The sequence below is a fragment of the Mycteria americana genome, chromosome 9 (genome assembly GCF_035582795.1).
Source record: "Mycteria americana isolate JAX WOST 10 ecotype Jacksonville Zoo and Gardens chromosome 9, USCA_MyAme_1.0, whole genome shotgun sequence".
NCBI classification, from domain to species: domain Eukaryota; kingdom Metazoa; phylum Chordata; class Aves; order Ciconiiformes; family Ciconiidae; genus Mycteria; species Mycteria americana.
The window spans coordinates 41,850,996-41,863,074 of NC_134373.1; the positions used below are offsets into that span (position 1 = coordinate 41,850,996).

At 40.8% G+C, this 12,079-nt stretch overlaps 1 protein-coding gene across 1 annotated transcript in view; it reads left to right on the forward strand.

The window, feature by feature from the left end:
* KIF5C (kinesin family member 5C) overlaps positions 1 to 11,662 on the forward strand; it is an 80,787-nt gene extending 69,125 nt beyond the window's left edge. Inside the window, exons 18-25 of the mRNA XM_075512235.1 lie at positions 581 to 657; positions 2,669 to 2,778; positions 3,622 to 3,723; positions 4,353 to 4,413; positions 6,632 to 6,703; positions 7,514 to 7,618; positions 10,116 to 10,332; positions 11,347 to 11,662. Coding sequence (XP_075368350.1) covers positions 581 to 657; positions 2,669 to 2,778; positions 3,622 to 3,723; positions 4,353 to 4,413; positions 6,632 to 6,703; positions 7,514 to 7,618; positions 10,116 to 10,332; positions 11,347 to 11,453 — 851 coding nt within the window. The 3' untranslated portion in view covers positions 11,454 to 11,662. The remainder of the gene's footprint in view (positions 1 to 580; positions 658 to 2,668; positions 2,779 to 3,621; positions 3,724 to 4,352; positions 4,414 to 6,631; positions 6,704 to 7,513; positions 7,619 to 10,115; positions 10,333 to 11,346) is intronic.
* Positions 11,663 to 12,079: the final 417 nt, after the last annotated feature.

The window sequence follows — 12,079 nt, forward strand, 5'->3', positions numbered from 1 at the left end:
TGGAAATTGTATATCAAAAGCAGTTCTTCTAGCATTGCTAAGCTCCTGTTTTACGTATAACTACAATGTGACCTAGTAGCCCTAACATTATTCTGGATTTCTGCACAAGGGATCTTCTCTCACTCCGGGAGCAGCAGGTGGTGATAAGATTTAATTTTTTTTTTTTTTTTAACATCTCTTGCATGTTTTAGCATAGAATTTTTATTCCATCTCCTGATCTTCCTACCCCACTTGTAAGAAATGACCTGGTTCTGGAGGCCACCATTTCTCAGCAGAAAGTGAAAGGGGACAAGGAGGATTGTGATACGTAGGGTTATAAGGAGACAAGGGTAGGTTGGAAAAGTGCTGGGTGGGCTGAAAACAATGTGGGCTGTTAGTAAAGGAAAAGGGGTTTGGGCAGTATGGTCACATCTCCGGCACTGCCAACCATAGCTGTTTCTGCCCCTCCAAAGCTCTCTCCCCTGATCCCACTGCCCCCTGCAAAAAGATGAACTGGTTTTGTTTTTTTTTAAATGGCTGGATGTAGCACGTCCAGCTGGAACTCTGCGGTTAATTCTCAACTGTCTCCAACTTTAAACAGAAAAAATGCACGAAGTCAGTTTCAAGGATAAGGAGAAGGAGCACCTGACCCGGCTTCAGGACGCAGAGGAGATGAAGGTAGTATGGCGTGCGGCAATTTTAGAGGGCATTTCTCAGTGAGATCGTTTGTTAAGCTGATAATTAGGGTGTAATTTTGTCTTCCTGTACACAGTGTGTGCTTTCAGAAAACACTTTCAGCCTCTGTCAGAATTGCCAGCTTCTGTTAGAAAACCTGACCTCATGTAACTGAGTGACCTTTGCAATTTGAAATTAGAGAACTTGCTAGTATTGAGGTTGTGGAACATATTATGGAAAAAAGTAACTTGTAGCCTGAATATCTGAGGTGAGCGCATCTTCTGAGACCAGTTTGTAAGCTGAGCCAATGTCAAAGAGTAGAGAGGTTCAGTGGGCTGTGTTTGCTGAATCGGGCATGCCTGGGTGTCCTGGTTTTGGCTGGGATAGAGTTAATTTTCTTCCTAGTCACTGGTGTAGTGCTGTGTGTTGGATTTAGGATGAGAGTAATGCTGATACCACACTGATGTTTAGTTGTTGCTGAGCAGTGCTGACACTGGGCAAGGACTTTTCAGCTTCCCCTGCTCTGCCGGGCGCACAAGGAGCTGGGAGGGGGCACAGCCGGGACAGCTGACCCATACTGCCCAACGGGCTATTCCATACCATACGGCGTCACGCTCAGTATAGAAACTGGGGGAGTTGGCCAGGGGCAGCGATCGCTGCTTGGGGAGGGGCTGGGCATCGGTCAGCGGGTGGTGAGCGGTTGCATCACTTCCCCCCCCCCCCCCCTCCCCCCCCCCCCCCCGGTTATATTTCCTCTCTCTCTCTTTTGTTATTTTCCTTTTCCTTACAAATTAACAATATTATTATTTTATTTTATTTTATTTTATTCCATTCCAATTATTAAACTGTTCTTATCTCAACCCATGAGTTTTCTTACTTTTGCTCTTCTGATTCTCTCCCCCATCGCACCAGGGGGGAGGGTGAGCGAGCGGCTGCCTGGTGCTTGGTTGCCGGCTGGGGCTAAACCACTACACTGGGTTCCTCAAATCACACAAACGGAGAACTGAAATATAAGAGCCACTATATTGTGTCCATAGTTGAGAACAGTTTTGTTATGTATGATTGAAAAATGATATTGATTCACCTCTATGTTTCTCTAATTTTTTGCCAGTGGAACTCTGCTGAAAGTCAGTTTGCTAAGTACTGAATCAGGCTACTGGGTTCAATATAATTTAGGTACTAAAATTTTATAAAAAAAGAGGCCACACCACTTTCCCAAATCATTTGGCAAGAATTCTGACCATCTCCTAGAAATAATAATGAAACATAAACCTGTTTTCTGGTATTTTCTTCTTCCTTTGGAATGCAAAGAAGGAATGTTAGGCAATAATGTGCAAGTTGTGTTTCTGATGGAGCTGCAAATTGTGTAAAAAGAAAAATACAATTTTACAAGGATAGTGATAGAGGTTGGTCAGCTTCAGAACTTTTACCTCCATTGTAAAAAGTTAAAGTTATTAAAACAGTTGTACAGTTATTCCTTACAGTTGGAAGAAAAAAGCAAGTTTTTATTAGCCATCTAAAGACATGCATTGAGTTTTTCTTACTAGTTGAGATATATCTAATCCTAGAATTTAAATAACAGGGCCATGGATAAACAATTCTCAAAGGGAGAGGGTGTTTTGGGTTTTACTTCTGTCACAGGTATAGCTGTACTCTTTTTTTGGGGGAGTGTGACTAAACAGGTGAAATAATAGAGGACTGGTAAGAACAGTGTCATTCTTGGCACTAGGTATGCTAAGACCCTGGCATCACATGCAGTAGTTCTTGCAAGAAAATGAATAGAAATTGATGTACGTTTGTTGCTAAAAACTTCCTGAATGAAACGCTTAGTTGAGTAGATGCACAGTTTTGCAATCATAGAAAGATCTCCCAGGCAGATCCTGAATTAACCTGATTTGAGAAGCTTCACTCAAACCCAGAAAGATAGGTTGATTTAGCTGACACGTAAGAAGGAAGCTTAGCAGGGTGTTACTTGATTTCTTTCACGTATGGCTCTGGTTTTTGCACTCCGCAGAAGGCACTGGAGCAGCAGATGGAGAGTCACAGGGAAGCCCACCAGAAGCAGCTGTCCAGGCTGAGGGATGAAATTGAAGAGAAGCAGAAAATAATTGATGAAATCAGAGAGTATGTTCACTCACTCCATCACTTTCTCTGTTCCTGTCCTGTTCTGTTACGCTGTAGGGATGTTTTGGGGTTGGTTTTGTTAGTTTTAATTGACATCTACGTATTTCGGTGTCTTATAGAAAGTAGTGTCCTTCCATGCAACAGCCAACCCTCTAATTATTTTGCACGGTGGATTACAGTGCCTAGTTCTTTATTGTGGAGCTGTAACAAGTCCATAAAATTATAGAGAGCAACAAGAAAGAATAATGTTACACCTGCAGGTCAGTAGGTAAGAGAAGCTTGGAGAAGAATGGATTTTAAAAGATAAAAGCTTTGAGGGCCTCTTATAGCAACTAGTCCTGCCACAGACTTTCTGAGAGTCTGGGTGACTTGTATGTGTCCCATTTTCACACCCTTAATATTTCTTCCTGACACAGCAATGTAACTCTGTTAGTCAGATACTCCAGCACTTGAAAAAGGGAGTTCTTTGCTCCTGTACTCTTCTTTTTGTCAGTGTTCATAAAATGTAGGCAGTCCTGATGTAGTGTTTATTCTTTCGTCATATTTATTTTGTGGCCAAAGACTAATAATAGGGAAATGAGAAACATGAGGAAGCAGGACACAAAAATTGCACGAACAGTTTGTGTCCTTTAGGATACAGGAAGCCAGCCACTGAATTTAATTCTCCAATATTTTTAAGTATTGTTCTTCAGATTCTTTATGCTTAATTTCTTCCAGAATTTTTCAGTAGAGAGTTACAGCTTTACTTTCTCTGTCTAACCCCATTTTGTTTATGGAGATTTACCCGCCCTTGTTTATGGGGTTCAGGACTGAGCTGTACTGACTTTTTCTTTTGCATTCCAGTATGAATCAGAAGCTGCAACTGGAACAAGAGAAACTGAGTGCTGATTATGATAAATTAAAAATTGAGGACCAGGAAAGAGAAATGAAACTGGAAAAGCTCATGTAAGTCAACAGTTTTCTCATCTGGTGTCCTTGAATATAGTGTCTTTTAACGTGTCCACAGGAAATGTCCTAGTGAGAAGCATTTGTGTTGAAATATTCATGCTGAAAATATCATTTCAGTAACAAAGCCAACATGCAGAACTAATAAATGGTTACCAATTAGTCCATATTTTTATATCATAGAGTTTTTAATGGTGGATTTGATACTTGCCAAAAAAGATTTTTTGAGAGCTCTGATTTTATGAAATATCATAGCCGGTGTTAAACCCCTCATTCCTTAATGCACAGCAAAAACAAACAAGAAAGAAGTTGAGGGGTTTGGGTGGGTTTTTTGTTTTTTTTTTTTTTGTTTTTTAAGTAATAAATCGGATGTCTGAGTAGAAGCCTTTCCTGGAAATGAGAGAGAGAAATTCCATGTGTGGACACAAAAAATGGAGATGATGGCTCAGCCATTCCATGTGAGAAAGCTGCATATTTGGGACAGTCGAAAGCATAATTACAGATGCAAAGAGGTGTACAATTTGCTCACATCTGCAGATGTTCTACTCAAACCGAATGTTGATTGATTGTCTTCTGTCTTATATGACTTCAACATTTTTGATTTGTGTTTAATGTTGTGATCTTTCTAGACTGCTCAATGACAAAAGGGAACAAGCAAGAGAAGATCTTAAGGGGCTGGAGGAAACAGTGGTATGTCTAATTACACTTTATTGAGCTTTTTTCCCCTCGGTCTTCATCACTGATGTATTACCAAAACACTTGTATCTGTGCCCAAGAAAATGACCAATTTATATCGTAATAGGCTACATTTGTGCATTTCACCAAATCATGAAATTTAATTTTAAAATTTAAGATTAAATGCTATTATTGTTGCTTCCTGTGAATAAGCTATCACTGTTAAGTCTATTGGTACTCTGTTTCACCGTTCTTGTTCCTTTAAATCACCTGAAATAACCAGTGTACTGAACAGCGTAGCTACAGGTAGGTGATACATACCTGCCTCTAACTTCACCAGTGTAACAGCTTACAAAGAAATATGATATTGTGCGTGCAACGTTAAAAATCCAATCTGTGATGGATGGCTTCAGGCTTGAAGCTGTTGCTGCACAGTTTTGTTGGAAGCTACATTTTTATCTGTCTGTAAAATATGCAAGCTTTCTCAAAGATCTCAGAAGCTGGTCAAAACCGTAGCTGTTCTGGGAGCATCATATAGTGATTTTTGCTAGTGTTAACATGGTTATTAACTCAAAGCCGGGATTTTCTCCTCTGTGTGATGCTTTAAAAATTAAGCTTATAGTGGCCTCAGGATCAGTTGGAGTTCATTACCGAAGCCGAACTATTCAGGTCCTTTCAGCTTTGGCTCCTGATGGCTCCCCAGACATAAGCCTTGTTAAAATAAACTCAGGCTAGGGACAGATTTAACCAGCCTTTCTGATATGAACTGTACTCGTCAGATACTTACAGAGCTTGCATGTAGACTTGATTGGCCCTGTACGCCGAATGAGTAAGGCAGCTGGAAATCAGAGTTAGGCAGTATGATGCCATCAGCTTGCAGAAACCCAGATGGTATTTTTTAAATTTTTGAATAAACATCTTTGAACTATCTTACATAAAATTGTATTCACTTTGTTAGAGTTTTAATAATTACTGCAGCAGGAATTAAAAATCAAGCATAGTAAATTACAGGAAAACATGAGCCATCAAAGGCCAAACGGTGGTCCATTCCTGCCCGTTGGTATGGGGACGCACCAGGCTCCGTAGGCATTGCATGTCGTTTGGATGATTACTTTGAGAAGGAAGGGATGAAGAACAGTTTTGGTGGGACCACAACTGCTGCTTTTCTTTGACTCGTTCTCCTTCCCAGTGCTGGGCTGGTGAGGCAGCAAAAGAAGGGGTCCCGTGGGAGGGCGTTGTGGGGTGGTGGTCTGCTGGGGGAGCACCCCGAATGGGAGCTCTCGGGGAGGTGTCTGCTCTGCAGCCATGTTTGACTTAGAGTGGCACACGGTGCCTCTTCTGGGTACCACGTCACTCATACATAAATCAGCTGTGCTTGTAACGTATGGTTTCTAGTAGTCCATGATGGAAGCTTCTCCTTTTTGGTTTCTAGTCAGTTTTGCCTTTTTCTTTTGAGAGATAAAGACAAAAAATTCAAGTTCAAAAGCTTGTAGTCATGGCAGAGCTTATTGAGCGATTCATTTAAATTCCAGTACGTGAGTGGATAAGCATAAAATGGCAAAGCTAAGGTTGCTCTGACCAACTTTGGAAAGACAGTTCTCTTCTGTATGGCTTTGGTGCAGTATGGGGTTGGGGTGAGCTGCCTGTCCACATAGTTTCCTTTCCTGCAAATGGATTAGTGCTTCCATCCTGGGAGTAGGTGCAGGGTTGCCACTTCTTGTGTCACACCTCCAGTCTGGAGTAAGGTGATTATTTTGCTGAGCCTGAGACATTGATGCATATAAAAAAAGCTGGGAAAGCCTGGATTTTTGCCAAAACTTAAAAAGCACTTAAACATCTTAAGTGCCTGTGAGTAAGCACTTGGAGCGGGCCAATGCATTTGCTAGAGTGTGAATCCAGAGCTCTTTCACGTCACTAGATGTGTGTAACCGTGGCCAATTTGTGAGACTTCAGCTTTCTGCTGCTGTTTCTCCACGCCCTAAGAGAGAGTCAACATATTTTCAGAAGTAGCTTTGGTGTGGTGAACACCTTGGGAGGTGCAAGAGCTCTTCAGTGGGGAACAGCATGGGCACTGCCTTTCTGTGAGCTGCGTATGCCTACAGGCAGGTACCTCTCTATAAGTAAATCACAATGAAGTCACGATCTACTCAAATCCGAAGAGAATTTTCACCCCACAGTATCTACTATGTCTTACTGGTTTCTGGTTTTTTTATTATTATTGTTTTGATTCCAGGCAAGAGAACTTCAAACTCTTCACAACCTACGCAAACTGTTTGTGCAAGATCTCACCACCCGCGTTAAAAAAGTAAGACTATACTCTTTTAAACCAAAGTCTTATCTTTTTTGCAGTATTCTTGCGATTTGCTGGAAGCCTTTAGTGCATGTTGTTACAAAATGGGTTATTGTCTTTTTCAATAACAGTGAGTAATAAGATTAAAACTGTTCTGATGTTTATTAGCTTTTATTTGGTCCTAATTTGTTAAGGACAAGACTTGGTGGTTGAGTGAAATGAACCACTCCAATTCAGTTGAGTTACAAAATTCTCAAAGATGGTATTAGTGGGTACCAGAAATTATTCAATATAACTTGCAGTAACTTATGCTACACTGAATGCTGCGGCCCTTTCTTTCTATGGGCTTGTGACTAGCCAGCCTTTTCCTGGCAAAATTATTATTTGGCAGAAATTAATGTATTTTTAACTGTTGAAGAAGAGTCAGAAGCTGCATAAATAGTCAAAGGCTTCGCAACACTTTTCAGTCCTTTAGAGTAGTTTTGGGGAAGAGTTTTTACACTTTTTTTTTTTTTTAAGGCTGAAAACCCATATTACATAAACATGTTTCCTAGGAGTGGAAAAAAGAGGGAAAAGGGGCTTTCCCCACTAAAATCTATGATTTTCCTATTCAGGATCCTCCCGTAATTGTTCAGTAAGAACAGTTTATTTTTTGTGTAGCAGGGAATGTGGCTCTTAAATATCAAATGAACAGGTGAAATAAATTCTCTTTAATTTGGGGCTCTGGAAGACTTTTCTGCCTTTGGGAAGCTTAAATTCACAAAAGACCTGAGCTTCCTCTTGAGTTTCTGCCTGGCTTTGCTGAATGCTGAACTCTCTGTGCAGAGCGTTGAACTTGACAGCGATGACGGAGGTGGAAGTGCTGCGCAGAAGCAGAAAATTTCCTTTCTTGAGAACAACCTGGAACAGCTTACAAAGGTTCACAAACAGGTAGGGGCTCCGCTTCCTGCCGGTGCCTACTTACTGTTAAATCAAAATCTTTTGTTTCTTTTTCATTGATTAATAGTAATTGCTTCTTGAAACTCAGCTATGAGAAAAACTTTACACGTATCACTGTTCTGTAGTATTACAAATTACCTTTTTTAAAAAAATATATACTTTTTTACGTTTAAAAGGATAATATTTGAAGGTAACACACAGGTACTGTCTGAGGAAACGGTACCTGTAGTTCTCAATTGAAATTCTTGGCATTAGGAGTTGGTATTAGAGCTGCTCTTCCCACTACCCATAATTCTTACAAATATGTTAAATAAGCAATTCTTCTTTTTCTGTGAAAATCAACTCTAGCAGTTTTGGCAAGACTAATTAGCACTGTATTGGTGTAATGCATAAAAACCAGAATAAAGTGTTTGTTATTACCTTGTGTGCCGATTGCTGGTTTCTAGCTGGATTGTGTATCCCCAGTTTTGACTCCTGGTCTAAGCTGCTTAGAGGCACCCTTGGAGGTGACTTAACTGGAGTCAACCAGCAGAGTATGAAAGCAAAGAAAGAGAGGTTTTCTCTACAGCTTAAGGGCTGGTACCTCCCCGGGATGCTGAGGTTGGTCATTTCTGGGCATGTCCATCTCTGTCTCCTCCCTCTTTCATGGAGTTCCCGTTTCCTTTGCAATTCTGCTGTTCGGAGAGACGAGGGCTACGGAGATCTCGCCCTGCACCATAGGTACCCACCATGCAAATGGGGGGTGGAGGGGATGTGTGGTAGGCAAGTGTTTTGCATATACGTCGAGGAAAGAGCCTTACCCTCTGCTTACTGGAAGTGTGTATGTGTCAGTGGTGCGTGTATATATCTAGGCAGCACCTCGTTAGATAAAACTGGATCACTTCTGCCAATAAGCATGCTTCCACCCGCTTGTCAGACGTCAGTATTTCTGAACTGTGTCCCGCTGATCAGGTGCAGAGCACAAAATACGAAAGATGCTTTTGATTTCGTTTTTGAATAGTGACATAACATTCTCCACTGCAGTTTTCTGAATCTGTTATTAGTGAGACACAGCGCTCTCTGAGATTTGCTTTATTTATTCCTGTGGAAGTGCCAAAAAAGCAAGCAGTGCTGGACCGTGACAAGTGTCCGCTAAGGTTCAGTATTTTGAGATTCCCAGAGAACAGATGGTTTAAAGACCTAGTTTCTAAATGTGGAAATCGGGACGTGTTAGGAGTGTTTTTCCTTTTACTGTTTTGCCTTTTTTGCACTCGGTTCACGCATCTCCTGGGTTTTCAGATACGGATTTTTATAGCTCTCATTAGCGTGTATTTACTGAAAACCAACTAGGAGTCCATGTCTCATAAGAAACTTAGAGGGAAAAATGACATTGGACTTGACCTGAATGTGATATCATCCTGCTCTTATTTCATATCATAACTATTTCGTAGAACAAGGGTTCAGCACTTGCAGAAAAAGCACGTTGTGACAATTTTTTTTAGCTTTGTTTGTGTTTTTCTTCTGGCACTAAGCCTGGACTAGCAAGTGTAAAACATTTTGATTGTCAACCAACATGTGAACGTTAGTACGTGCTGTTGCTTTACTGTATTATTAATGTGGTAGTTAAACCACTTCCTTCCCTTCACTCCAGAAAGGGGAGAATCACTCCTTTGGAACAATTTTCTATTGACTTCTAGTAGTGGTATAATCTGTTCAGTAGAAATTGTACTGGATTTTTGAACTGTTTGCATCAGTTTTTTATTTATGAAGAAATCAATTCTCTATCTTGGCTACGGTTGCATGTGAAATTAGATGTTATTCTGATAATTGCTAGACCTCACTCACGGTCGTACTTAATTGAGGAACTGCATGAATTCAGAGTTGCATATAATCATCACATTTATAGCTACTGGCCTTAAGTGATTTCTTTGTGATGTTTGAAGCATTGAAGTTTCCAATTATCCCATATGCTTGAGTAGGGAACAAGAAGGTAAGCATGCCATAACCAGTGGAGATGATGAATTTTTGATGATACCCAGTGTTGTCTATAAAGCCATATTTAAGCATTGCCATTTTGAAATAATGAGGTGATCAAGTATTTGTGCTATGCCAGACATTTCTGTGTTCTGAATAAGTGCAGGATTTCTGCCAGAGTTGCTCCTAAAGTCTAGAAAAGTGGATATCGTAGTAGCAGGGTTTGTCCTGGAGCCCTCACCCTCCAGGATCAGATCTGTGCAGTTTTGTTGAATGGAATAAACTCACTTGTTCTTTGATCTTTCTGGAAAGTTTAAATTAATATCATACCTCAGCTAGACTAATGAACTGCATGATTAAAAATCAATCTCTCTTTGACATAAGCTTTTTACAGTCATTTCTGGAAGAAACCTGTTTCTTTCATTCCTAGTATACAAGGTGTGACGAGGAATCAGTGGTATTTTCTGTCTCTCCTTGTAAGAGGACCTTTCCCATAGTTTCTCATAGGGTATTTCTGAAACTTCTTTCCGTGCAGTTGGTACGTGATAATGCAGATCTTCGTTGTGAGCTTCCTAAGCTGGAAAAACGACTTAGAGCTACGGCAGAGAGAGTTAAGGCCCTGGAGAGCGCACTGAAGGAGGCCAAGGAGAATGCCATGCGAGACCGCAAACGGTACCAGCAGGAGGTAGATCGCATTAAGGAGGCCGTGAGAGCCAAAAACATGGCACGGAGAGCACACTCTGCTCAAATTGGTAAGGACATGGAGCTAAAGGGTTAGTGGTTGCTCACATACTTCATGGTTGGTCTGTTTGCTCATGTTTAAATAGAGAGAGCTTTGAAAGCAGCAGTCCAGGGCAAACCACAGGGTCTGCTTCTCCTCTGCTGCATAGGAATCTTCAAAGGCTTCACTTTTTAATAGAGTCTGCCCCACCTAAAGTTTAAAGTGCCTCTGCTATTTAACTCAGTAAATAAATGGCATAATGGGTCTTGTGTGCCCTTCTAGTGACCCGAAAACTTGTCTCTTTAAATTAGTCTCTCACTTTCTTCCTCCTCCCCCACATACTCTCCTTCTGCTTTCATTCTTTCCTTGCCTTTCTGGACCTTGTCCCTTCCTCTCTTTTGGCGTGATTACTCGTCCTTGTGATTTAATTTGGACTGTTTAGAGTCAAAAATCTTCCTATATAATTCGGATGCTTGATATTCCTTTGTGGTGCTATCTGAATGCGTGCATACAATCAAATGGTGTTTAAGATGGGGCAATTTTTGAAATGATTTGTTGGAATCGCTAAAGTAGAAGGATAATGTTTTGGATGGTGACGCTAATACTGGTGTCTTAAAACCTGAGACAGCATTAGGCAGCACACAGTATTTCCTGCTGTATGCTACCTCTTGTAGAAAGCCATTGACAGCTTTGTCTCAGCATCTTCTGGAACGATATAAATAGTCAAACTGGACATAGAAAGTACAGCACTGACCACCAAGTGGGTCCTGACTCCCCTCTGTTGTATAGACAGTCCATAATCTTTGCAGAGGTGAGGGGCATGCATGGGATGGTTAAATGGTTCTGTCACAAGCAGAAAACGGATGTATTTGTTGTTGGCCGAGGTAAGAGAATGCTATGTTCCACAGAGCCAGATTACAGACTACTCTGCCAAGCACAGCTCCTTGTTTGGAAACAATGGGGTTTGTACTAGAGGAGAAGGTGAGGTAGAAAACCTTGTGTGAAAGCTAAATGTCTTGTTTCGTTTCCTACTTTTACTCTGCAGCCAAGCCCATCCGCCCTGGTCATTACCCAGCGTCTTCTCCAACGGCTGTCCATGCCATCCGAGGGGGAGGGATGTCAAACTCCAGCTACTATCACAACACCAAATAGACGAAAGTAAGACCAAAGTAACTTACTCATCCGTTCTTTCACTGATCACCCAGTTTTCTTATATTTCAGTCTCGCTTTTAGAAGACCCACAGTATTTTTTTTTCTAGTTTTAGTAGGAGTCATTTGCTGATAAAACTGTGAAAATTAGTAATTTAAGTGAGGAGTGCCTTGTTAGAATGCTTTGCAAGCTGCTGGTAAGAGTTTTTATTTTAATGACTTATCACTTAAAACTTTTTTAATAAACTAAAATGCTCTGGTATATCTGTACTGAAATTCACACACAGAGGTGTGAAACTCATGTAGTAAAAATAGACTTGCAGAGCTTCCTTCTGCCAATATACTATTCTGCTTTCTGTAACATGAAATGTTTCTGTGCTGTGATATTCCAGCCTGGGACAGGGGTAGAGCAGCTGTAAGTGGCAGCAGCAGAGAGCTCTCCAAATTTGAGTGTCACAATTTGCCAAACTTTACTTTTGTTTCTTTTGCTTTGCACTCTTATTCAGCTCTCTTTAGAAAAAAAAAAGTAAATATTTTACTTTAATTGCAAGGGCTTGAGGGTTTCTCCTAAGCAAAAAAATCTCATCCTGGACAGACGAGCAGTATATTCTCATGAGACTGCTACATGT